This window comes from Periophthalmus magnuspinnatus, chromosome 9 (assembly GCF_009829125.3).
Source record: "Periophthalmus magnuspinnatus isolate fPerMag1 chromosome 9, fPerMag1.2.pri, whole genome shotgun sequence".
Taxonomy (NCBI): Eukaryota; Metazoa; Chordata; class Actinopteri; order Gobiiformes; family Gobiidae; genus Periophthalmus; species Periophthalmus magnuspinnatus.
This window is the reverse complement of record NC_047134.1, coordinates 7926325-7954324: the sequence shown is the minus strand read 5'-3', so window position 1 is coordinate 7954324 and position 28000 is coordinate 7926325. Positions and strand designations below refer to the sequence as shown.

At 42.7% G+C, this 28000-nt stretch overlaps 1 protein-coding gene across 3 annotated transcripts; it reads left to right on the top strand.

Annotated features, from left to right (window-relative positions):
- On the top strand, positions 1-27998 carry LOC129456139 (ankyrin-1-like). 3 transcript variants are annotated; one of them, XM_055224464.1, is made up of 11 exons: positions 1-33; positions 111-195; positions 273-347; positions 11069-11200; positions 11274-11426; positions 15377-15992; positions 16178-16559; positions 18582-18665; positions 19574-19702; positions 21378-21461; positions 23659-24197. In XM_055224464.1, the coding sequence occupies exons 1-10, from the start codon at positions 16-18 to the stop codon at positions 21447-21449; spliced, it is 1746 nt and encodes a 581-aa protein (XP_055080439.1). In that variant the 5' UTR covers positions 1-15; the 3' UTR covers positions 21450-21461; positions 23659-24197. The 3 variants fall into 3 exon arrangements, with proteins under 3 accessions (XP_055080439.1, XP_033827828.1, XP_033827829.1); XM_033971937.2 differs by lacking the exons at positions 1-33; positions 111-195; positions 273-347; ... (2 more) ...; positions 15377-15992; positions 16178-16559 and adding an exon at positions 17402-18000 and having other exon boundaries at positions 23659-24193; XM_033971938.2 differs by lacking the exons at positions 1-33; positions 111-195; positions 273-347; ... (3 more) ...; positions 16178-16559; positions 21378-21461 and adding an exon at positions 17402-18000 and having other exon boundaries at positions 23659-27998.
- The last annotated feature ends 2 nt before the right edge of the window (positions 27999-28000 follow it).

The following is a 28000-nucleotide window of genomic DNA, read 5'->3' as shown; positions in this document are numbered from 1 at the left end:
AACCTGAACATCACTATGCCTCCGTGCATTAAGGTGAGCTTGTCCCAGCTAACGCAGTCGGCTAAAGCCTGCAGCCTGAATGACTCACAGCATGGGGCTTTTCTGTGTAGATGATGGGGAGTGAAGACCGCCGAAGAACCCTGACCCCCCTGGCTCTGAGGGAGAGATACAGCGCCCTGAATGAGCCGGCCATGGGTACAAGTCCCTGTTGTTTAAAAACATGGAAATGTTAGGTCTTCACTGATTGTTAACACTGATGTTTGTGTGTGCAGCCTCGATGAGTGCCATGGAGCGCACAGAGCTCAAGATGGCGGTGATCGCAGAGCAGCTGGGGCTGAGCTGGGCCGGTCAGTTCTACATTCCCCACACACTCAGTCATGCATTGTTTTGTTGATTCTCACTGTCCTCAGAGTAAATATATTTTCTACTGTCTGTGCATAAACTGTACAGATTCACCACTCACGTGCACCGCTATACAAATCCCATAGTTGGCAACTAAGGGAACATCCACAAAACACCAAATTTAAACCCCCTGAAGCATAGAGTAACAAAGTATTCAGAATGTAAAACACCAAAGACACAGACTGTACAAATTAATATCCTGGACTTAATATCCATCCTGTCTGTCTCACTCTATCTCTCCAGAGCTCAAAACTCAAAGAGCCCCCTCTGCTTTCTTCCTCTGATAATTTCTGTGACTGTCAGCATTTTGTATACAAATATTTAATGGAGACTAAGTCTTGAAGGTATTTTGTGGTCTCTATTATTTTAAGTAATAATGATAATAATTAAAGCTGCATGTGACATTTAACACCCTCGCCATCCCTTGCATACCATCATGACCACCTACACCACCTGCCTCTGAAAAAACATTAATTCCTGACATTGTCACAGTTGCGTGGTTGTAAATAGAGAGATGTCCTCATTGCTTTTTTTTGTTGAGTGTGATGTGGGGAATTCTATTCTATTCTATTTTATTCTAATATGTGCACCAAACTTCAATGTTCTAAGAAAAAAACATTTTTTCATCTCAGTGAATATTTCTATGACAAATGTTGGATGTTAGCATGGCATGGTACAATTGCAAATAGGGATATGTCTGCCTGGGCTTTTGTGTTCAATATGACCCATAGGGGTATTTTTATGCCAAAGCACAATTTCTTGATGTTGTGGTAACATGATTACAGATAGAGGTATATCCTTATAATTTTTTTTATTTTATGTTTTTTTTTTTTTTTTCAGTACGTCAAGGAGGATGCCCATGCCAAATATCAAATGCCTACGATATTTAAAAAAAAAATCCCATTCAAAAGTGCAAAGGCGCACTGTGGAAAAATTCAATACCACAGCTATGTGAATTATATATCATCGAGTTCAGGTCATCATTGTGCACAAAATGTATATTTTAAAAAAATGCAGGATACAAGAAGTTGGCCACACACACATTTTACAATTCATCAAAATTCAAAAGACTAGTCTCTAATCACATGTGGGTCTATCTCACTTTGACTAATTTTTCCACTTTTTAAAAGAAAATTCATGGTATAAAAAAAATTAAAGTATGATAGGAAAAAAAATATTCTATGGCTGACTTCCTGTAGGGTTAGGGTGGGGTCATAATATAATTTTTTACTTGCCTTGGCATGTTCTATGATTGTACAAAATTTCGTCCATCTACGATGAAAAAGGTCTCTCATGTATGTAATGTATTTTGATTTTTGAGGTGGCGCTATTGAGTATTTTGAAAGATACATTTTTTTACACATAAAAATACAATTTTTTTCACAAACCTTGAATCTTAAGCCATAGTTGGATTAGTGTAGAGCAGGGTTGTTCATTACGTCGATCGCGATTTACCAGTCGATTTCGAAGGCATTTTGGGTAGAACACGTCCCGTCATCCATCCAGTCACATGACTAATATACAGGACAACCAGTCAGATTACACCTGACCCTAGGTCACATCATGGGCACTGCACACGCATAAACAAGCGCTAACTCGCGCTTGTTTATGCTTAATCCTATAGCGTCGGATCCTTTCGTCACTGATAGAGCGCGGTTGCAGAGTTACGCTGCTGGAAAGTCCGCAACCGTGCTCTATCAGTGACTAGTCGCGCTCTCATGTAAAATCAAACGGCGTCTCAAAGCGGAGACATGGGGCTATCTAAATATTTTACCCTCATTACGGTAATCTGCCTCTGTTGTCCCTCGAAGGTGACGAATGAGAGCGCGGGTGCTGCGGGGATTTTCCCAGTCATTTATTCGATGCGTAAAAGAAAAAATACGGATGGATGTGTAAAATAGAAGTAGTTGTGTGAAAAAATGCAGTAAATTCTGATACTTCGTTTAACATGATTTTTATGGCTATAAAAAAAAGACAAACCCGTAATCAACATGATTAGCTCTGTTATCACTTTCAAACGAAAAATGCAATTTTACTCCTGGCTGGCTGTCAGAAGCTACTGCCCGAACTATGCATCCCTCACAGATTCCATTCAGTGCAAGTAATCAGAGCAGTAATCATCATTCAAGTAATTATGAACATGTAAGAAGTTCAATTGTGTTGTGCAGTATTATCTCATGACGTTCTGCAAAGTACATTAAAATGCACTGTACATGTAAGAATTCATAATACATTTACAAACAAATATATGTTTAAGATTTTTGTATTAGGTGGTAGATCTTTCAGACACGATTATTTTAAATGTAGCTCACATACTGAAAAAGTCTGAGCACCCCTGGTGTAGAGCATCTATTTAGTCTACAACAAAGTCCAGTACTCTGAGCCCCATGTATTTCAATGACATATTTCTTATGTTACCACAGTAACCTGGTTGCAGATAGAAGTATGTTATCGTTGGCTTTTTTGTTCAGTATGTCAAGCCGGATGTCCATGCCGAATTTCAAATGTGTGTGACAAAGTAATTTTGGGAGCAATGTAATGACTGACCTTTGTAAACTGTATATCATTGCGCTCAAATCAACATTTTGACCAAAATATATTTTAATGCTGGGAAATAGGACACTGCATGTTTGAGTTGTGTGTGATTTAATACTTCAAAAAATTGCTTTATTTCTTTGCAGGCTGGCCACACCAACATTTTATGACTTAGCAAAAATCAAAAGAGTAGCCTATAATACCACATGGGTCTAGTTCATTTTGACCAATTTGAAAGTTTCTTAAATGAAAATCCACAGCGTAAAAAATTCAAATGTGAGATTTAAAATTTTGAAAAAATCGGTTTCTGTCCACAATGGCCGACTTACTGTAAGGTTTAGGGTGGGGTCATCATATAATTTTTGCCGAATTTCAAATGTTTATGACAAAGTAATTTGGGCAATTTTTTTGAACATACATTTTTCACCAACCTTGAATTTTGGGTCCAGTGAAATTGAGTTTATGTTAACATTCAGTGGGTCAAAAATGGTCCTCCCCCCAAAAATAGCATCTAAGACTATGTGATACTACTCCATTCATTCCAATGAGACCATTTATGACATTGTCACTCCTGCACGGTTCGAAATAGAGATATGTCTTGATTGACTTTTTTGTTCAATGTGACGAGTGGAAAATGTGTACCAAATTTCAATGGTCTATGACAAACAAATTGTTTTCATCCCAGTTAACCAAAACCCATGTATCTCAATAAGAAATGTTGGACATTGCCATGGCAACATGCAAATAGAGGTATGTTCTCATTGGCCTTTTTGTTCAGTATACAGATGTGCATGAAAATTTAGCATGGACAATTGTTTTTGACAAAGTAATTTTTTTTGGTCCTATTCAAAATTTCAAGGGGGCGCTGTGGATTAATGTATTATCTCAACTATGTAAATTGTATATCATTGCGTTCAGATCAACATTTTGCACAAAACCTATATTAATGCTGAGAAATGGGACACTGCATGTTTGAGTTATGATTTAATACTCCCTGGGACGTTGTCCCAGGCTCTTGCCTAATAATTATAATGGAAACATTTTTTCCAATAATTATTTTTCTCCTAAACCATAAAAGCTAGAGTCATGTGACTTTCTGACATTGTGCCCCATCACAAGTGTGGCCCCTGTGATTTATTTCACAAGTCCACGATGAATCGATTGTATTCTATACATTTTTGAAAATGAAATTTGAAGAGGGCACTAGAGAGTCAATTTGTTGGATAGCGCCTTCGTTTACATATCATTATGTTCAGCTCGCAAATCTGCATAAATGCTCTATTAGCTTTTTCCAAACAACAAATGTGTGAAAGAGATTTTTTTTTTTTTTTTCCAAAAATTACAAATTTGTTGAAAATTCACCATGGCCACACTCAAAGTCATATTCAAAATGTAATTGATAATCTGTAATTGCACATGCGTTTAGTGGGGTTTGGCTCAATTTGAAGTGTTTGTGATGAAAACTGTGTGGGGAGATGTCCCAAATGCGAAGGTGTGCGCTTTTGTCATTTTAGGGCGGGGCCAAAATATTTTTTTTTTGTCTTGTCCCGACATGGTCTATTTTTTATGCGAATTTCTGATTTTTACGTTCACTTTTTTCCGGATCAGGCTCCCATTGGGCCAATGAAAATCAAAATTTCAAGGGGGCGCTGTGGATTAATGTATTATCTCAACTATGTAAATTGTATATCATTGCGTTCAGATCAACATTTTGCACAAAACCTATATTAATGCTGAGAAATGGGACACTGCATGTTTGAGTTATGATTTAATACTCCCTGGGACGTTGTCCCAGGCTCTTGCCTAATAATTATAATGGAAACATTTTTTCCAATAATTATTTTTCTCCTAAACCATAAAAGCTAGAGTCATGTGACTTTCTGACATTGTGCCCCATCACAAGTGTGGCCCCTGTGATTTATTTCACATGTCCATAACAAATCGATTGTCTTCTATGAATTTTTGAAAATGAAATTTGAAGAGGGTGCTAGAGAGTCATTTTGTTGGATAGTGCCATGGTTTGAATATCATTGTGTTCAACTCTCAAATCTGCATTAACGCTGTATGAGCTTTTTCTCATGACCACATCCAAAGTCATATTCAAAATGTAATTGATAATCTTTAATCACTCATGGATTTAGTGGGATTTGGCCAAATTTGTGTTTGGGATGAAAACTGTACGAGGAGATGTCCTAAATGGGAGGGTGTGCACCTTTATCATTCCAATATGGCCAACTTCCTGTACATTTTAGGATGGGGCTATAATATCATTTTTGTCATGTTGTCTTTTTTGATGCAAGTTTCAGATTTTTACGTAGATTTTTTTCTGAGTCGGTCTCCCATTGGCCCAATGAAAATCAAAGTTTGAGGTGGCGCTACTGAGTCATCTTTTATTATTTTTTCTTGGGGTCTTTGAGGACATTTTGACCTTGTCAAGTTCTAATTTTTGATACCACTTACTGGCATGTTGGGGTGTGGTTACTACTTGATTTTTGCCATTTTTTGCCTACTATTGTAGCCAGAGCTGCCCTGGAGTAAACTAACAGTGTCGTAACGACTGACGTAACGACTGACAGGGGGATCAAAGATTCAGAACTCGGGGAACAGTTTAGCAATGTTTATTTACAGCTTGAAATGTGCAAATGAAGGTAGATTTATCAGATAGTTGAGAGCAGGGTGGTTTGTAGTAGTCCTGGAGTAGATCGTGGGCAGCGGGGTCAGAGGCGAGGTAAGCCATAACGGGGAGTGTGTGAGGTTTGTATCGGTCGTGGAGAGCTGGGTCGGAGGCAGAGGAGCTGAGCGAGCCCAGGGAGCGGGATCTGACGAGGAGCAAAAACATCCAACTTAGCAATGCAAAAACATGAGAGTGAGCCAAGCAGAGCTATACCACTGCAGATACGCTGATGATCTGGCACTGAGTGTCAGGTTCTGTCTCCCTTTGTCCTCCCCAGGTGCAGCTTGATTAGCAACTAGTTGCAGGTGTGCATGAAAGGAGTCCGAATCTCCACCCAGCTCCAGGCTCTGACAGGGAAGGGAGGGGGAAAACGGCACAAAACACAAGGCAGACTGGGATCTTGACAGTACCTCCCCCTATGGGACGCCTCCTGGTGGACCCCCAGGCTTGTCAGAGTGAGAACGATGAAAGTCTCTGACCATCTCCGGATCCAAAATGCATGCCCTGGGCACCCAGGAGCACTCATCAGGGCCCCTCCCAGTCCACAAGATATTGTAGTCCGCTGCTCCGCCGGCGGACATTAATGAGCTGCTGGACCGTGAAAGCTGGGTGACCATTCACAACCCAGGTAGGAGGAGCCACCCTAGTTCTTCTTCAGACCATGCGGCAGCGTTGGACAGAGGGCAGTGCCAGGTCCTTCTCAGATGGGAAGAGTGGAGGTTGGTAATCTAGAGAGGTTTGGAAGCAGAATGTAGCAGAACTCAAAGAGTTGTGGGAGTATTCAATCTATGGCAAGAATGTGCTCCAGGTAGAGGGATTGGAGGAGACAACACAGCGTAGCACAGTCTCTAGGTCTTGGTTGGCCCGCTCAGTTTCTCCATTGGTCTGGGGGTGAAAGCCAGAGGTAAGACTCACCGATGCGCCTAAGTCCTCACAGAAGGAACACTTGGGCTGTAAATTGCGTTCCTCGGACCGACACAATATCCGCCGGGATTCCATTGAGTCGGAACACATGGTTGGTTATGTGGTCAGCAGTCTACTTGGCGGAGTTTCGGTACGGCGACGAAATGGGCTGCCTTAACCTCCTGAGACCCGAGCTCTTGCATGAGATACTTTATTAACTTCTCTTTGTTATTTGGGCTGACTGGAACCAGATGAGTGTAAATACAAAGAATTATCTTTTTACATTATAGTTTCTGAGAAAAAATTATGTGAATCAAATGTCCTCATATGTGGGCATTTTCATCATTTTGATAAAACATTTGAATAATGATTTGCAAAACCTATTTATTAAGACCCTGAAAACAGCAACATTTGTTCTGAATGTAAAAACAAAATGTGAAATGACATTTGTGCCTCTTGGAACAATGTATCTCGTGTGAGGAGCAGGAAGAAAAATTAAAAAAAATTAAAATAAAATATTCTAAACATTCTAAACTGTTAAAAAATGAATATATATAATATATTTGCATTGTTGTTGTTCTTGTATGCTGTTATTCTTCTTCTAAAAATTTGCATTGTGGCCTAGACAACGCAAAATGTGTTGTCCACATATGAGGACACCAGGTCTCAGGAGGCTATAGAACCGGTCAACAATTGTGAGAATGACTGAGACAGGGGAAGCCCAGTCACAAAGTCCACTGCCACGTGGGACCAAGGGCGTTTCGGAACTGGTAGCGGTTGGAGCAGACCGGAAGGTAGCGAGTGGGAGGCTTTGCCCCTGGCACACACCTGGCATGCCAACACATAGGCCCTAGTGTCTTTGTCAACCATGAGCCACCAGAAGTGACGTCTCAGAAGGGAGAGAGTGCGATTGACCCCTGGATGTTGGGCCATTACCTAGATCAGGCTGAGGGTGTTTAGCCTCCCGGACCAGATCCTCAATCTCCCAGCGGACAGCCGCAACCATGCAGGTAGGGGATATGATAAGCTCCGGAGGGGTGGTAGCGTCCTCCTGGGAAAACTGGTGCAAGAGTGCGCTTGATGTTGCGGGATCCTGGGCGATATGTGAGTGTGAAATCAAATCTGGATTCCCTGCCCCTTCCAACCAGTGGCGCCACTCTTCCAGGGCAAGCTTGACCGCCAACAGTTCTCGATCCCCCACATCATAGTTGCTCTCAGCTGGTGAAAGGCGACGAGAGAAAAAGGCACAGGAATATAATCGATTGTTTGGTTCAAACCTTTGGGAGAGGGCTGCTCCTACACCTGTGTCTGAGGCATCCACCTCCACAGTGAACTGGTGGGAAGAATCAGGCTGATGTAAGTTTGGGGCAGAGGTGAATAGGTCCTTCAGTTTCTCAAAGGCAGACTGGGCTTCGGGGTCCAGCAGAATGGTTTGGAGGGAAAGGTGAGTTTAGTGAGGGGAGCAACAACACAGCTAAAGTCTCTGATGAAACGTCTGTAGAAGTTAGCAAACCCAATAAATCTTTGTAGCTGTTTCCTGTTGTTGGGCGTAGGCCACTCAGTTACTGCTTTAATTTTTTCTGGGTTGGCTTTCACTTGTCCACATCCCACAATAAACCCCAGAGAACTGACCTTGTCTGCGTGGAACTCACACTTCTCTGCCTTCACGAATAATTTGTTCTCCAGGAGCCTCTGGAGGACCAGGCGCATGTGGTGTTAGTGCCTGTTGGGTCTTAGAAAAGATAAGAATGTCATCCAGATACACAAACCGACTGAGAAAATCCAGTAGTACGTCACTGATTAACACTTAGAAGACGGCTAGGGCATTGGTTAACCCATAGGACATCACTAAATATTCAAAATGTCCCAGAGGCATTTTAAATGCAGTTTTCCATTCATCCCCTTCCCTTATGCACACCAGATGATAAGCATTCCTCAGGTCGCGTTTGGTAAAGCTGGTGGCCCCATGGAGTGGCGTAAAGGTGGACTCAATCAGTGGTAATGGATATATTTTTTTTTTAGTGGTGATATTGTTGAGGTCCCTAAAGTCGTTGCAGGGCCATAATGTTTTGTCTTTCTTAGCGACAAAGAAGGATCCAGCTACTAGGGGTGACAATAATGGGTGGATGAAGAGTCCCGGATGTACTGGTCCATAGTATCTTGTTTGTCTGAACCAGGCAGGTTGCGAGGAAATGCCCTTGTTGTCATAGTTCTACCTGTTTGCTTGTTTTTTCCTCAGTCCGGCTCCATTTTTCAGCATGTTCCGGCCCTTCTTTTGTTACCTCCCTGGTTTCCCAGTAGCTGCCTCTCATTGTGTTAATCAGCTCAGGGCAGCCTATACATACTGCTTCTGTTCAGTTAGTTCTTGCTAGATTGTTCAACAGACAAAAGCAACTATCAAGCTCTGTATCTGTATTACCCAGCTGAAATTCTGAACGTGTGTTTCTCTCTGTTTGAGTTGCCTGTTCCTGAGTTTATTTCCCCAGCCTGTTTCCCCCTTTTTGAATTCCCAGTCTTGGATGAGATTTTTGTTGATATTAAATAAGACTTCTTTCCTCAGTTGTTTATTTACCTGATTTACCATATTCTGAATTACCTGTTAAAAGGACGCCTTCTGTTGTAGTTTCTTAGACCTTTTGATTGCTCACTTTGTGTTTCATTAGAGTCCAGTTACCTGTGTGATACTTGATTTCCACAATACAGGCATTCACCCGCCTGACGGCATCACAGGTGCTCCTCTGCAGTCAGGTGCGCACGACCCAGCAGTATTGACTCCTCTGGTGGGGGTGTTGCTGGGGGCAGGTTGACTGGTGGTGGCAGGGCAGAACGGTTCACGGCCCCGATAAGCCAACGGCGTCTCTCCCTTTGACAACTCTGTAGGCGATTGTTGCTAGGGAAATCAAAGATTTTAGGTCAGGTGGGTTGTCTCGTGAAACCAGTTCATTCTTTAATTTGTCACTTAATCCTTTCACAAAGACAGCTTTCAGAGCGCTGTCAATCCAATCGACAGTGCTCTGGACCAGACTTAAAAAGGCAGAGTGAGGTGTCAGCTTGATAGTGTGGGTGATCAAAGACTAATTTAAACTCTCCCTCAAACTCATCAAAAGTCATATGGTCTAATGTAGTGTTTGAAAATTTTGCCTCTGCCCACTGGAGTGCTCTCTCCCTCAATAGTCTACACATGTGCCATATTTTTTGCAGCATCTGATATAAAACAGGCTGGACGTTGTTGAAACATGGAGGTGCATTGAAAACGGAAGCCCCAACAAAGGCTTGGCTGACCTGAATATGGATCCGGATCAGTGCCTCTCGATTCCTGAGGGCGCGGCACCGCGATGGTCTCGGAGGCGGTGGCCGCAGGAGCTGAAGGCGGGAAAGTGAGCAGAGCGGAGACCTGGTTGGAGAGCTGGGTAACTTGCTGGGTTAGAGTGTGGTTACATTCGAGCAGGATGGTTTGTTCATGTTGCCCAATGATGATTCCGTGATATGAAAACACCCGGTGTAGCGTTTGATCTGGCCCCGAGTCTGATTGGTCCATGTTGGCCAGATCGTTCTGTCGTCACAACTGACAGGGAGACCAAAAATAGAAGACCTCGGGGAACAGTTTAACAATGTTTATTTACAGCTTGAAATGTGCAAATGAAGGTAGATTGATCAGATAGTTGAGAGCAGGGTGGTTTGTAGTAGTCCTGGAGTAGATCGTGGGCAACGGGGTCAGAGGTGAGGTAAGCCATACCGGTAGAGGTGAGCTGGGTCGGAGGGTGTGAGGTTCGTACCGGTCATGGAGAGCTGTGTCGGAGGCAAAGGAGCTGAGTGAGCCAAGGGAGCGGGATCTGACGAGGAGCAAAAACATCCAACTTAGAAAAGAGTAGCAAATGCAAAAACATGAGACTGAGCCAAGCAGAGCTGTATCAGTGTGGATACGCTGATGATCTGGCACTGAGTGTCAGGGTCTGTCTCCCTTTGTCCTCCCCAGGTCCAGCTTGATTAGCAATTAGTTGCAGGTATGCATGGGAGGAGTCCGAATCTCCACCCAGCTCCAGGCTCTGACACAGAAGGGAGGGAGAAAACAAAACACAAGGCAGACTGGGATCTTGACAGGCTGCCAATATGTACCATCGGCTCCTCTGACTATACCAACACTCACACACACCACCTTCATACAGACAAGGTGGGTGAAGTGTCTAAGGACACATGACACATGACAGAACTTTGTCCGAGTGGATCCTCCTCGATTATCTGACCTTTGGGTTGGGGGACAAACGCTCTAACTACGAAGCCCCTGTTGCTCCTAAAGCTTCCCTATTTCCCCTAAAGGAAAGAAGCTAGGGCTACCTTAATTTGTATGACAGAAGAGAAAATGCTTGGACACAAATTACAAGAACAGCAGAAGTTACAAGAACAGGAGTAGACTAACAGAAAATATCATAACAACACAAATTGAAAATTCTGAATACCAGGGCAAACTAATGGATAATATAGGACCTATCACAGTGATATATTATATATATATGCAAATATAAAAGATTTGTATTGTTCTGTGTCTGTGAACAGAGTTGGCCCGGGAGCTCCAGCTGAGTGTAGATGACATCAACAAGATCCGAGTGGAGAACCCCAACTCACTACTGGAACAGAGCTCAGCACTGCTGAACCTGTGGGCCACCAGGGAGGGCAAGAGGGCCAAGAGTAAGCCTAACCTCATCCACATGGCCTGGTCATAGGCTGGTCCTGACCTAACACTGTGGGCTTTATTTTCCAGTGGAGAGTCTTTACGCTGCACTAAAGAGCATCGACCGCATGGACATAGTGAACCTGCTGGAGGGTCAGCCGCCCCAGCCCAGCAGACAGTCCCGGAACATGAGCCGGCGCAGACATCCCGATAGAGAACACCTTTCTCCGGGTATGACCAACGGTAAGAGCCCCCACACCTCCTCTATACTGTGACCAACCATACAGACTTGATTCCCACTGAACATCTGAGACCTCAAGTCTGTCAGCAGCAGTTTTCACAGGCATAGTATGATAATAAGGTTTGATAATAACAAAGATTTTTTTTTCTGTAGCTTTGCCAGACAAGTAGGTTCTTTAAACCAAATATTGTTTAGGTTTTGTTTTTGTTTTCATTCAACAGATGAAAAGACAATGGTTTAGAGAGTGCCCTTTTTTAAGATACTGGTTAACCATCAACATTTTCCCTGCTGTCCTAAAGTGTATTTAACGTGCTGTAAACCTAAATTAATTTCAATGGGTTCAGGACGCTCCTTCTCCGCTTACACTGTTATGCAGAACTGCTGAGCTAGCATAGAGCTAACGGAGCTACATGTTCAGAGACTTCAGACTGTAGTGTAGATTTTTCGTTGTTTCTGATATCACAGTGTTGACTTAGAGCTCATTAGTGGTGAAGCTTTCTCTCCTTTTCCTCATGGGTTGTTCACTCAGGCATCCTGTACATCTGGTGCACTCTATTTGCACCTCAGGACCCACTGCAGAAGACCAGTCACTGGCAGTGGTCAGGGTGTAAATAGGAGTGGTGTTGATGTACTGATGCTCTCTGTGTCCCTCCAACATACATCCAACATGAGAGTGAAAGGCTTCAGAAGCAGTCAGATCACATCTAAGTGTATCTGACACCATATGTGTTGTCTCGTGTTCCTATGTGGCCCAAACAGCACTGAGGGCTTTCAATGGACTCAACTGAACACAACTCAATGACTATACCTCCACATAAGCAGCTCTATCCCCCCACAGCTCTATATAACCCCATAACCAGCTCTACACCTCTACATAAGCAGCTCTATAGCTCCACATAACCAGCTCTATACCGCCACATAAGCAGCTATACACCTTCACATAAGCAGCGCTATACCTCCACATAAGCAGCTCTATACCTCCACATAAGCAGCTCTATACCTCCACAGAAGCAGCTCTAGAGCACCACAGAATCAGCTCTCACTAGTTTCATTGTCTAAGCCCGACAAGAGTGTTTGTCTACCATTGTCAGGTACTTTCCGTAGCCCCCCCTACTGCCCGAGAAAACTACACCATAGTCCTATGACACTTCAGGCCAACAGCAGCCAGCCCAGATAGGAGCATACTTGGGTCAGGTTCTGTCAGTGTGTTGATATTGTAGTGTGTGTTGTGCTCTTGTGCCTGTGGTCGCATGGGGACTGTAGTCCAAGTTGATGTAGTGCACTGAATGTAGTGTCCCCTGACTGTCCCTCTCTTTGTTTCTGAGCGTGTCCTCTGCAGCCTGTAGCCGCCCTCCTCTTCCTCTCTCCTCTCTGAATTCGACCATGCCGACCTCATGCTGACCTCATGCTGACCTCTGACCCACACTGTACTGTTGAGCTGCGCGTAGCAGTGCTGTTGGTAGTCCTGAGAAGCCCTTGTGTAGTTTATAGAACCCCTGCTCACAAATTGTGCCAGCACCCACTGGGAGGGGGAGGTGTCACTATGTGTATTCTCCGCTATCCTGTCTCTGATCTGTCCCTTCTGGACCTACCCATGTGCCCTTGAGCCTTGTGCACGTGCGTGAGCTCATGTCCCCATGTGTTTGCATGTACACACTGGGACTCACTCACTGCATGTTGAGTGTGTATGTTTGCATGCTAAACACTCTCGAGTAATTTTGTATTTTTAATGAAGGTGGATGTAGAGCAACATGGTCATCCAGGTTGTCAAACATGTTTTTCATTCAAGAACAAAGAGATGTGCATTGGTACAGTATCCCTGAGAGCACTGCTGGGCCTGATCCTTAATGCTCAGCTCAGTGGAGGATGAGAGGTTCAGGCTGGTTTCACCGTTAGCAGTTTTGGGTCTCTGTACCTGTGTCATAAGCCAGGGCAGACCAGTGGGTTCTTCAGAGCACTGTAATGTGCAATGTAATAGATACTAACAGAAGAACATGCCAATTCTAGTTAAAGGTGTAAAGAGTGAGGTCAGTACTTAGACTACTGGTCACTAAAGGTCTAAAACCAGCCTAGCTTTCACTCTTTACTGACCAATAGCATTAGAGATTAGCTTGGTTACTCCAGTATTGTCTAAACAGTGATTCCACAAACTACATCAATCAAATTGGTTCTCTATGACATTATTTTGATTTCACTACATTTGTGTTCATTTTTTTGCCACCAAAGTTCACCAACACAGAATGTATCATATTTACAGCCATACACACTTTACATAGATTTAATTTGGTTAGACACATCGAATTTGAGTGGTCAGTACTTATCCAGTGTGGGTTGAACCATCTCAAAGAGATGTCAGATTAACTGTCTTTGAAAAAGAGAGACCTAGTCGTCTTGGTCTCACAGTCTTCATGTGTTGTAACATAGTTCACTGCATTGACCCACAGCTGACCAGGATACAGTGATGCCCATGATATCCTTTCTTCATCATTGTTCCTAAATGCAAGGCCTGTTGCCGAATTCTTGAAGCATACAGTTCAGGCTTCCCACCACCTGGGTGGATTTTGGCTCTGCCTTTCCAACAGACGCCCTCAGCTGCGAATGCCCCCTGAGCCTGGGGCAGACTTTCCAGGGATATGAAGACCTTGGAGAAGCTGTGGTTCAATTTCCAACTAGAAATGAAGTCAGACATTGTGTCATGTTCAATGTAATTTTACTAAGTAATATAGTTTGTGCACTTGGGATATGTCAACATTATCAAGCTTACTTGTGAAAATCCTGCACAATTTAACTTTACTTAAAAATAACATGGTCCGATGTCATAGATTTTAGCCCAGTCTTAGCATCTATTTTCTGAAGACATTCTCATGTGTCACAGATCTGTGTGCTCTCTCAGCACTTCTTCAGAGTAGAGCAAGCCATGACTCAGGTTACACCACTGCTCTGTTGCTCGTGCACAGGCCAGGCCTCAGCCTTCAGTGAGCACGTTGATTCAGTTATTGTCCATAAGAAATCTGAAGCACAGCTTGTGAACTGACAGAACCCTTGGTGCAAAAACCGGTATCTCCCCATGACCTGCTGTGTCTAACCTGGTTTTACTCACCAAATCAGGTTAGAGTTTTCAGAACCCTAAACACAAATGCAAGGAGGTTTCATGAACTGGTTGTGCCATCATATCACTTGTGCAGTTAGTTGGAGTTTTTTAAGAGGTATGCCTCAATATTCTATAGTATATCTCGAGTGTAGGGAAATCTACAGCCCCTACCTCACACCGTGGACACAAGGAGAATGCACAAACTCCACGGGGAAAGGGAAAACCTCCAGAGCTTTATCCTGCCCCACACATGTCAACATCACAGTCAGAAAGGCTATCAGTGCTGAGGGGTTTTAATTCCATAATGTGAAGCAGCCAGTAGGCTGAGTCCAGAACAAAAGAACAATGTTTAGAGTGACAATGATGCAGCAATAGCTATTCTACAGTGTGGCAGCAGAATGATCTTTGTGAGCTAGACTGATTGGAATGATAGAGCTGAGTGAGCAGAGAGCCTGCCTGGTGCATGCATAAGCCTGAGCAAATTAACCTGCCTGAATTCCAGGGGAGTGCATGTCTGTGTGTGTGGGAGAAGTGGAGCATGACTCTGATGGGTGTTCTGGAGAACTTGGGTCTGGCTGGTAGCAGGAGCAGAGCAGCTTGCTGGCACAGGCCTAAGACAGTGTTGCTGCCACTGCACCATCAGCTGATCCAACATAACCCTGCCCAAAGCTAACCTGAGCTCCTGCATTTTTGCACCTCTGCCCTGGCCTGTTTATGTGTCCCTCTTGGCCCCCTGCCCCCCCAGATGCCCGGCTCCTGGGCAGGGGCACGTCCCCCCCCAGAGATGAGGTGCTGTGGGGTGGTGCTAGGGAGCGAGGCGGGGGGCCGGGTGTCAGTGTGCCTCTCTGTGTCTCGCTTTAGGTTACGGGCTGGCCCAGGATGAGCTCCTGTCCCCCGCGTCAATGCAGTACAGCCTCCCCTCACCGCTGGGGGCTGAGCCCTACTGGCAGGAAGTGTCCAGCATGGACTGTGCGCCCATCGCCACCACCGAGGAGGACACACTGATGGAGATGTCCGATGTGCAGGTCTGGCCATCAGGAAACAGCCCCTCACTGGTGCAAGTAGAGGACTCTTCTCTGGAGTGCAGTAATGCAGACGACTCGGAGGGCCTGCTGGGCCTACCCTACGGCAGTCTGGGACGGCCTGCCAGCCAGGCCAGCGCAGCCAGTGGTGGGGGCAGGGGGCTGAGCTCCATCGAGCTCCCGGAGGATGATTCAGAGATGGGCGTAGACTCGCTCAGCACTACCACTCCGGCCTCACTGGGGGGCACCATCGCCGGCATGAGCTTAAACTCCATGGGTCAGGGGTCAGAGAACAGCTCGGAGCTGTCGGCGCTCACCGGTCAGACAGGAGACGGAGCAGGAGGAGGGACCCCCGGCTCAGAAAAAGCCTCTCTTATTACAGGACAACAGCGGGTGTATGCACGCCTCAGCGAATCTCCTGGACTCAGCTGTGTGCCTGACCGCAACGGAGACGGGTAAGTAGCCAAGACAACAGTGAACTGACTCATAATATTCCCCTGACTACATATAAATATACTGCATTATTTATATATATATATATATATATATATATATATATATATATATATATATATATATATGCCCTTCATGCACCTGGGACATGTAGCTTTGTAGCTAAGTCCTGATCCTTTGCTTGCAGGTGTAGTAACAGTGGTAGTGGCAGCGGGGGCAGTGGGGGAAGCGGAGGAAGTGGGGGAAGCGGGGGCAGCGGCGGCTCCTTCCTGTCCTACCTCCAGGAGCAGACCGGTCAGCCTTGGACCCCAGTGACTGACCCCCAGGCCTGGGTGGGGTCTCAGCCTAAAGTGAGGCAGGCCATGGATGGTATGATTTCCTCGGTCCGGAACGCCATGGAGGTGGAGCATATGGCCCAAGAGGCCCTTCTGCAACCAGTGCGGGACATGGGCCACTCGGAGATTCTGCAGGGCCACTTCAGAGGGACACAGCCATTTGAGAAGGGCCTGGGCTTCCCTCACAGAGTTCCCGAGCTTCGCAACTGGGACCACATGCGCCTGAAGGGACAGGTACACACATACACACATGCATTACAGTGGTTCAGACCATTACATAATTACAGTTTAACCAGATTGTATAATTACAATATTAAACTTCTGATATTATATTATGACGAGGAGGTGGGGGCACTTATTTCATGTCATGATGAATATTTGAGTCATATTTGTTGTGTCACAACAGTGGAAAAAATCTAACTTTTATTACATCTAGACGAGAGACTAGCACAGTCTCTGTCCACAGATGCACAAAGAGCTTCCCTCTGCATATTTTTCACAAACAAAATAGTCTATAATTTTCAAAAAAAATAGGCTGTAAGTAAGTCATTGAACTCACAAATCACAAACTGTGAATAAACATCTTGCTGCAGAAAGATACTTATTTCCAAGCAAGCTTCAAGAGTAATCATCATCATCTTGCTTTCTGTTAACAATGGATTCAGTAACTTCAGTGGATAAATGTATTTATGTTGACTGAAACGTTCCCTTTTGAGCCTACCACTACAACAAAAAAATGACCAATGAGTGTTTAGCCTTATAATATGGAGACTATGGAATGTCCAGGTTGCATCCTACAGTAGATTGGAAAGGCTCTAGTTTTTGTTACCAGTTCTATATAAGACTGGATAGTTGGGTTGTTTTGTAGGCTGTTTACTCAGACAGTTTGAAAGCATCAAAACTGTTCATGCGCGATCACATGTACATGCACACACACACAAACACTGTAAAGCCCAAGATGGGCACACACGATGTGGTGACAAATATAGCCGCATTCTGCTGTAAGCTGAACCAGAGCCACCCCCTTCCCGCTGTGTACTCTGTGGTCCAACTGACCCACAGTACTGTGAAGGACACTGTCAGAGGGAGCTGCACAGGGTTACACTGTCATCTCTTACAGGCATTATTACTATAGAATTTTAAGTTTGTGATCTTTGCCTTTGGATGCACATGATTCCTGTGAAAAGGGGAGCACTTTGAGTGTGGGCCCAGGGCTGCTTATCTGAGACACAGTGAAGCCTGTGGTATTTAAAGAGCAGGGGTCACATGGTCAGTCAAAGTGGTGGGAGTAGGGGGGTGTGAACAGCACTGGACGTCAGTGAGAGGCTACTGCTGAGAGGACACTGAAGGGACAAGGAGTGGAGGAGCCCTACTGCTTCTGAAGGACAACATGAACTGAGAGGAGATCAGAAGAGAAGCTGCCTTTACTGTTGGACTTTGCCAGGACAGAGGAGCCATGTGGGCCCTGGTCACAGAGCTGCTCTTCAGCTTCGTGCTGCTGGCCTTCTTGGTCATCAGTTGTCAGAATGTGCTGCACATAGCCAGCGGCTCGGTGCGTTCCGTGCTCACGCACATACACCATGCTCTGGACCATGAGCTGGGGGAGGGGGAGGGCGTGGCCGACGAAGAGGAGAATGTCACCACCAGAGTGGTGCGCCGCCGCGTCATCCTCAAGGTACATTTGTAGCCGGTATGAGGACAAAGCATGGCTATGACTTGTGAAAATTTCCTTTAGCCTAATGGTGTTATGAATTGATCATATGTTTGTGAATAGAGCCACAAACACACATAACACAGATTCTGAGATCAGAAATGGCTGAAGCTTGTAAGTAACAACTTGAAATGTGCATATTATATTTCCATCATGTACAAACCTGCTCTCTTCGAGCCTATATTCCACTTCTTTGTGCTTTTATTGCAGATAAAGAAACTACTACTTAGGTTCTCCTCCAGATGCTTTGTTCATAGCTTGCCTGTCTGATTGTCTCTTTGATTCTATTATTAGCTGGTTAGCAGGGCTAGAGCAATAAAAGAAAATGAAATGTTGCTCAGAAACATTAATAAACTCTGAAAATTCCACCACTTGATCTTAGGGTGGGTTTCCAAAACAACCCCAACCATCTGTTGTACTTCTATCTTTTCAGTTAGCAACTGCAAAAACACTTGGATACTGTAAGCTACAGAGTGAGGACGCCCAGTTAAGGAAAGCAGGGCACTATGATCCCTGAGCTGATGTGTACATACATGTGTTGCTAGGGTGATGAGGCAGACAATCTCCCTGGGGAGCAAGTGAGCGAAGAACACTTCACTGACGAACATGGAAACATTGTCACAAAAAAGGTCAGTCCACTAAGCTCATGTTCTCTGCTCTCAAACATGTCACTCCACTGAACCAGAGCCAAAGACCGTGTTAGACCAATGTACACTAGAGGGCTCAGAGGTGACAATGGCAGGCTCTCGCTGGCTATCGGGGCTTTAACCCATCACAAATGTTACAGAGGCTTGCATACTTTTATTCTTATATACTGTATCAACATTCATATCGTTACAAACTGCAAACAAGACTTCATAATAGAATTAAAGTCGTGTGGATCAGGAGTAAACTTCTGCGTACACTTTTGTGCAGGCAACATTGCTGCAATAAGTGCTCCAGTGGGGTTTTATAAATATTAAAGACAGTTCACAAACAGCTCTTTATATAAATCTACTTTTCAGTGTTTGATGGTTTCATGACAGACCATCTCTCCTTAAAATCTTTTTGAGAAGAAAGTGTACACAAGTAGAAACTTGACTCATAATTTTATATATATATATATATATATATATATATATATATATATATATATATATATATATATATATATATATATATATATATTTTCTACAGACTTAACAATTCTCAGTCACATTCAGTCATCTATCATCATAACGTTTTGTATGTGATTTTGGGCTTCTTTTAATATGCATTACAATAATATTATTAAAGGAACAGCAGCAGAGGTACCTCTCGTATACTCTCATTTATATATCAGTTTAAATAAAACACCTCTCCATTAGTAAATGACATGCAACCCACCGACAAATAATTTGGAGTTTGCACCAGCATTGCTAAATCTGTACCTGAGAGTGCACCTGTCCTTGTCCACCCTGAGCCACACTAATGTACGTGTCCTTCTTCATCTTTCTTCTGCGTGGTTGTGATGCTCATTTTGTGTTTTCCTCTCCACCTGTGTGCCTGCCATGTGCAGATTGTGAGGAAGGTGGTGCGGCGGGGCAAGGGTGAGGAGGGGGTTCAGGACATGACAGAGGAGGACCCCAATGACCTGGAGACCGAGCAGTACATGAGCTATGCCATCCTGGGCCGGGACAGCAGCAAGGTGGGCTACTGACCGGGCCCTTCCCTTAGCTAGCACCCAGCGGACTCAACACCCATGCGCACTGGTCAGAAGAGCTTTGAGAGGTGTGGTCAGCGTGAGGCGGAAGGGCTGGCAGGCGTGTCAAACTCAATGTCCAAACTGAATAAGAGCTTGTCACTAACACTGCAGGAAGATTAAGGACTTTGAAATTACTCTTGTTTTCAGTCAGATTTCTACAAAAAACAATATAAAACAGTAACAGTGGAGGCTGAGATAGTCATGGCAGTCTATATCCCTGTTCTGCTTAACTGAGATGGGGCAAGTCAAATCAGGACCCTTGCCAGAATTTCTGGGGTCTTTAATATAAAATAATCAGTTGAGGGTTAAAGTCTGGCTCCCAAGACCCTGGGGGAAGGATAACAGACCCGTTTAGGGAACACTGTAAACCTGCTTTGAAAATTAAGGGTTCTGTTGGTAGAGTATGGGACAGGAGATAGTAAATGTAAGAAGGAGCAACATTATTGATGCTTTGATCATCCTAAGTCAATAGGATGATTTTGATATTGATCCTGGTTTTGACAGGGAGCTAATGGAGGGAGGCAAGTGTCAGGGTTATGTGGTCCTTTCTATTGGTACCCATTTATAGTATAACTGATGTTGAATTGAGGATGAATCTTTTGCCAGATTCTATAACCTTCAACTAACCACAAATAAAGCCATAAGGAGGCAGAAGGAAGCTGTTGTCTGGGGCCACAATTGCTGGGTGGGGCCATGGGCCTTTGGTTTGACACAAGAGGGTGGTTCAAATCAAGCTGTGGGGGCAGAGTGAGAAGTGTGACTGCGCTTGCACAGACAGATGGCAATCACCTACATGCTCCTACCAATCCATTGTGTTTAATTCATGGCTCTGGGAGAAGACTGGCTCCCTGCAGCATCACTGTTCTGTTTATGACAGCTGTATATTATTCACATTTTCATTAAAGACTGTAGTCCTTCATCTGAGTGTGTTCTCTGTCACTATTACGCTAAACCTACCAATCCCCAGCGCCGAAACAAAGTTTTGCCTTTAAAAATTCAGATTTCCTTACCTCACCTAAATATATTCTGAAATGATAAGAAAATGGATTGAACAAAAGCATTTACAAATTATGTATGTCACCACCACTAGTTTTATAACAACTATAACTATATATAACTATATATATATATATATATAACTATATATATATATATATATATATATATATATATATATATATATATATATATATATATATAGTTATTTATATATATATATATATATATATATACTAATGTGCCTATATAAAAAAAAAAATCCCAATAACAATTTGTGGACCTTCTTCCTGGCACTCCCAAATGTAGTCACATGGGATCACTTGTTGGGACTACCATCTCAGCTACACCCTCACAATAGACTACATGCTTGAATATGGAGCCATCACATTGTCACATAACAGCGTAGATACTAGCACCTCCACAGCGTTAGCAGATAGGTCAGCCACACCTCAGCTCTGTCCGTTTGTCCACACCACTTTTCCTTTGGCTTGACATTTTCTTTTTGTTTTCGCTGGCTGTCCTCAACTTCTCCTGCTCTTTTTCTGTCTCTCCCTCTCCTCCTCTTACTAACCCCCTTCTGGTGTGGGGCCCCTGTGGTGTGGCCCCTCCCCTGATGTAGCCCGATACAACTGATGTGAAGAGAGGGGCTCAGATAGTGAAATGTGCCAGTCTGCGGAGAGTTAAGCAGTGAGGCAGGCTGCAGGTACGCGCTGCCTCTAACCCGTCTGCTCACATTTAACCCACTGTCCACCGGGGTTAAATGCCTCAAGTGTATGGAATCACACCTGGGCCAAAAACATTCTCTTTGACTGAAGCAAATAACAACAAGGAAATACTCAATATTAGTCCAAAATACAGGCATCTGCTGGATTATAAGCATAAACCTCACCACTACAGCACGCAGACGCCAGGTCAACCCTAGCGGCTTACACCATTAGAGCCTGTTACACTGCAAACGACAATGACGGGTCTTTACCTCACTAAAACTGAGAACACAAAGATTCATTAGGAAAGATACTGTCAAGACTTAAGAAAATAAGCGCTATGTTTAAAGTAAGCCTACATTAAAATCAGCATTCAATGTGATTATTCACGATTAATTACCCTAAATATAATAATAATAATAATAATAATAATAATAATAATAATAATAATAATAATAATAATAATAATAATAATAAACATTTGATTAATCTGCTTAATTTTTCAAAATTGATTGACAGCATTAGTTTTAATGTTAACTAACAGCAGACAGTCGGAAGGTTTTAGTAGCATGCAGTCCACCTCCACTTTAATAGCTAGTTACTTGACAATAAGTGCTAGCTAGCTTAGAAGGCTTATGTTAATCCAGTTTTATCAACTACTGAGCAAAGTTAGACTATTGTTTGTTTTGCTACTGAGCCTGAATGTTATTTTGTAGAGGTAAATGCATTTGTTTCAGTCAAAATGGATTTCATCTTTTTGGAAAAAAAATGTAATCCAAACGATGTGCCCTTAATTCAGTACTAATCATATGTAACACAATACTGGCACTGCAATCTCACCCCAAAACCAGAATGAACCAATCTATATAGACCAACTGGTTGACAAAATGCATATTGTTACTACTGAATAAAGCAGAGATTGACTTCTTGATGTTTGCCTTATTGCAAATGGTTAGAATTAACTGGAAAGGTATGCATGCAGAATCACAATATTAGGATGTATTTCTATGCACACTTTCACATCTAACGGAGTTTTCCGATTGACCCCGGCTGACTATTGCATGTTCTCAAAGCCCCTGGCAGGCACAGCTATAGGCTGTAGTGAAGGAGTGAGAGCTTCTGCAGAGCACTACCCTGTGTGTGTGTGTGTGTGTGGGGGGGGGGGGGGGGGGGGGGGGGGGGGGGGGGGTAGATGTGTCTGGCTGGTCTAATACAGTGATTGCTTGCATCACAGAGGACAATTAAATATAGTTTCCATATTAAGTTGTGTTCACAGAGTAAATGCCATGCATGCAGCAAGCTGGTTTTCTCTGGAGGAACAACTGTTTGGTCCTGTTCAGAACGTGGACAAACACCAAGGGCAGCACATACATATACTACACCAGACTAGACTGAGATTAGTCAAAAGCACTTGATAAAGGACATGCTGAGCACAAAGCAGAGCAAGTATTGTTTTTTGCAGCTATGGAAGGACTTTTTTCTGTAGTTGTTTCTCAAAAAGTTAGCCTTAGCTGCAAATAGTGAACAGCACTTCCTGATATGTTGGATGCCACACTCACTACCTTTACTCAAATGCTTCTTTAAAGCAGACCCAACTTTTCAGAGATTTTAGCCATGTTAGAGTTGTTTGCTCTTCTCATTGACCCTCTAAAAGTTGTTTTTGGAGTGATTTATGCATGTTTGAACAATTTTTAATACTTTAATTTCAAGACGCCATATTTCCGATTAACCCCCGTGTTCACCACCACTGGCATAGGTCCACTGCTCTATACTTATTTCATTCTCCAATTTTATTTTCTTAATCTGTGATTCAGCATGTAGGATTCAGCAGGGTCACATGGTCATTTTGGTACATATTAAAAAAAATATACGGCTTGCTAGCGTGATGATAGCTACCCATCGTAGGTGCATACAACTTCATGGCTTTTTGTTGTTCTTTTTTTTCTTTGTCCTTTTAGATGAATATTGCAATTTCAAATGTGCAAATTATAACATAATGATCCACAGGTGTCATAAATAAGAGACACAAGCACAATATGTCTTCTTTAAAATACACAAAACTAACATGGCTAAGAGGACACACCCAGTGAGGCCTGCATGGTAGTGCTCGGTCTGAACAGAATCAACAGAACTGTGAACATTTAACGTGGCAAAACAAAATGCCATTATCTTCAACATTGTTTCCTCTGCCCACAGAATTCTCCACACGATTCTAGCCCTTCTCGTAAAGCATCATACATGGACACATGACCCGGTGCTGTTGCTGACCAGTGACCACCTCACACCAGATAGCCAGACAAACGGACCTGAGCACCACCAGACCTTCAGCACGCCACCACCGAAGGATATGGTTTTACCTGTAGTTTTTATGACTTTTTTTTAAAACCATGAGAAACATCTACTCTAGGCAAGACGCATGATTTCGTATAAAATTAAAACACAGACCAAAAAAATTACAAAAAAATTGAGCAACCAAATGAGCTTCCTGTATGTGTATGAGCATGAGTGACTCCCACCGCATGGCCTGTTTTTAACTACGATATGGGGGGGGTTTGGGGGACAGGCATGCAGCACTGAATATGGTCAATGATGGGCCAATCATAAAGTGGCGCGAAATTTGAAAAAAAGGGTAATGAATTTGAAAATGAAAAGAATATTGTCTCTAGGCAACAGTTTCTCTCCCTTGTGTCCATATCCACTGAACTTATAATTCTATGTGGTTTTATCAACAGTTTAACGGCTTAAGAGCTTAAATATGATTCCTTAGATATCCTGCAGATGGCGCCATGCATCATCTTGTTTGGGCTTATTAGCTTTCCACATTTGATTTACTTGAATGTGTTTGTTAGCCAGTATTTCCATTAAATTGTTGCTGGAAGGTAGTTTGGTATGATATGAGAACATGTATTTTGCCAGTGTACGAAAATTTCATTTTGCTATTATTTTTGAATTGAACACAAGATAAACATGCGATTAAAAAATATCAATAGAAAGCTCTACAGGTGTTTGCTAGCATGGTTGACTTTAGCATACAGTTTCATGGAAATAATGCAAAAGTTTGGGCTTGTTATTGTCTTCAAAATGAGCATAGAGAAGTATAGAAGACCAAGGAGAAGTCTCAGCCAAAGATGTGTAGTCAAAAGTTACATCTTATTTTTTACAGAATAACCTATATTTTTTTTGCATCAAACTAAGATGATGAATGAGCTACCATGAGTGAGTTAACATCACGTGTCTTCCATCTGTGTCTGGCCTTTGTCACTACTCACCGGTGCCACCTCAGAGTAGATGTAGCAGCCTTGTCCTCAGGCAGAGGCAGGGTCATCATGGGGCAAAAGACTAGCAGCAAGTAGCAGCATCTGGAGTCTGCCCTACAACCAGAGGAGCTCAAGACTGTAGCACTGAAGGAGAGAAGACAGGTGCGGGACTACATTTGTGTCCAAAGTAGGTTTCTTATAACCTCAGTCAAAGGTCCCATACTATGCAATAATGTTGTGTTTAGAATGCTTGAACATCCAGCAGTGACACGTCATGCTTTATGACAATGAAGAGTGAAGCAATTTAAGACTAAATCAGTTGCTACTAGCATCAAAGAGACTAATATAGAGATTATAATACCCAGAGTCATTGCAAACATGGTCCAAAGCCGAATAATTGTCATTTCAGCATGACATTTACTTGAATGTAAAATTCAGAAAACATGTTTTCATTTTGGAAGTATATTATTGCTATTGTTTTCCATGATTACATGAGCCAGACATTACTTCCATATTTAATGCACAACGTGTGCATAATTTGGGGATGTGTTTGTCTGGTTTGCAGTTTTACATTTGTGCAAATTATGTGCACAATCACCTTGAATATTGTTAAAGGAACTGTATAGCTCGCACTCTTACAATCAGTGTTTGGCGCAACATTTTTGTAATCAATAAATCAGCATTAGAATTATCATCAGTATAAGCTTTATTTGATTTCAACATGCTAAACTCATGTCTGGGGACATAGTTAGGTCATGTTTATCAAGTTTAAAATAAAAATTTCACATACAGCTCATTTAAGAAAGAGTAACTGCACTTGTTAAAAGAGTGTATAGTTGGAAGGTTTTGTACAGCCAAATCGATTTGTCTGCATCCACTTTTGGCACAAATGTCACCCCGTACTCGACAGTGGAGAGGAGGGTGCGTCGAGTTGAGTTGAATGTTTGTCCCTTTTGCTTCTTCTTGAGAGTCACCAATCACTGTGAAGAGTTCTCTGACCTGTAACTGTGAGTGTGGCCCTTCGCAAGCGCCACTCTCCTCCGCTAATTCAAACACACCCAAACCTACGCAGCAATAACAGCGCCGAGAAGATTGTCCATGTGACTGGAGAGGAAACTTTAGCTTCATGTTCTTCCTAAACGCGGCTTCTAGTCGGTGGAGAGCAGATTCAGGCCCCCCAAGCAATGATGTCAGTACATAGAAACTTCATTTTGGACTTGTATAAAGTGACAATTGCATTTCGAGTGTAGCAACTTTTTTATCTCATCCTCGTTTAGTGTTGAACTTCCAATGAGCCATCTCACCTTCCAAGTGCCCAGTTCTAGAGATTTGCATTTCAGATTGACAAGAGTGTGTTTATGAATGTCTGTGGTTGTTCTAAAACCACATGGGTTCTTCAGTATACATACATATATTCAGTATACAGTTAAAGGTTCTGAAATGGGCAAAGGAGAAACTTAATGAGTCTTCTACAAAACACTTTTTTTTCCAAGTTGCTTTACCTCAAGTTCAGATGACGGCCAGAAAGTTGCAAAATAAGACTTATTTAACAACATTGTAATAAACATGTTTATAATTTCAACTGACAAACAGGTTGCACAAAACTACCACTATAAATATAAAGGTGTTTTCATTCATTTGAAAGGTCTTATTTTGCAATTTTGGTTTGCACTTTACAGCCACCATAAATTTAACCTTTGCCATCTCATGTTATATCATAAGCTTATTTCAATTATTTTCTCAAAGTTGTTCAAATAGTTGCTTTGTGTAAAATCATACCAATGCTGCAATAACCACCTAGTAGTGTTCGTTTAGTGCGACTTGAATTGATGAATGTACAGTCTTGGTGTACTGTAGTTCTGAAGTAGTCCTATGTGTTGACTGTATTTTAGTAGATTAGAGAATGTTTCACCTCTGTATCTGCTAATAATCTACAGTATAAAGTCATCTCAGTGCTAACACAGAGGCACAGGGGCGAAGGAGTTTGAACTAACAAACATTTCATCATATAAGCTATATTTTACAAAATTTTTAATAATAAGACAAAAGCCAGATGTCAGTGAGAATATGCAGTAGTAGTTGCAAATGAAGGGCTCAGGAGTTTTGCTTGTTTCTGAAGCCAAGGGCCATTTTTACTCAAGCAGCTGATGTCATGAGTGAGGGGGAGAGGTGAGGAGAGGTGAGGGGGGATGAGTGCTCGGACTGAAGGCTGTACATGCATAGGTTCATAAAAAGTATGATTACATGTATTTGAGATTCCAAAGCATCTCAATTCCTTGCAGTTGTCTTTATTTAAAATTACAAAAATTTGGGAAAATCCTCTTCTAGAAATATATAGTTTGTTCCAGTCCTTAGTTAATTTTGAGTCCTATCTACAGTGTTTCGAACAAGGACAGGACAGGAGAACCACTATACATATTTTAGGTGGGAGACTGAAACGCCAAGAGCAAATCCTCTTGTAGTTTTATTTGCTTATAGATATATCTTATTATAGCATACTGTCCTAATCAAAAACATGAGACCACACAGGTGAAACTGAATGAGTTTCCTGACCTTATCTAGGATGGGCGAGCTCTCAGCTACACAGATGGGCTCAGTGCATACAGCCAGACTCGGAGCCATATGGCCAGGGCACACTCAGCTGTTCAGAGACTCGGTGGACTTAATGACCAGTAGTACAAGATGGCTGACATTTTCCCTCCACAGTATAGCCTTCTAGAGCCCACACCAGAGGAGCAGGCTTCCACATAGAGACTTGAGAAGCAGAGAGTGACGTCACAGAGTTCATGCAAAAATATTACTGTTGCAAAAACTAGAGAACTTGTATATTTCTTTAGAATGGATTGAAGACATTATTAACGCAATAGTATATACTCAATACTAAGGAATGCAACTGCGCACATGAACAGAAAATCTTTTTATCATAAAAGGCTATATGTCTATAAATATATATATGAGATATATGAAGTATATATATTTACTTAGAATGCTATGCACCCTTCCTTGTCAAATGGGATTATGTTATGGATATACTTTTAGCATCATACAGCTGTAGCTACCAAGTGACTGTCGGGTAATGCCTGCAACCTGGGAAATAAAGGGACATTCTGGGGTATTTGAAATTATTTTTGTTTGCTTTTTTTTATTGTTATAGAGAATCCTACATGAATTTAAAATATATGTAAAAGCCTTTTAATCCAGTTGACTCTGTTAACATCTATGAATTTACTCGGTACACCAGCTCAACATTTACAAAAATTAATAAAGAAATGAAATGTCTT

Coding starts and splice junctions, on each gene's coding strand:
- LOC129456139 (XM_055224464.1), top strand. Junction 348..11,068: donor GCTGGGGCTGAGCTGGGCCG/GTCAGTTCTACA, acceptor GTCTGTGAACAG/AGTTGGCCCGGGAGCTCCAG. Junction 15,993..16,177: donor CCTGACCGCAACGGAGACGG/GTAAGTAGCCAA, acceptor CTTTGCTTGCAG/GTGTAGTAACAGTGGTAGTG.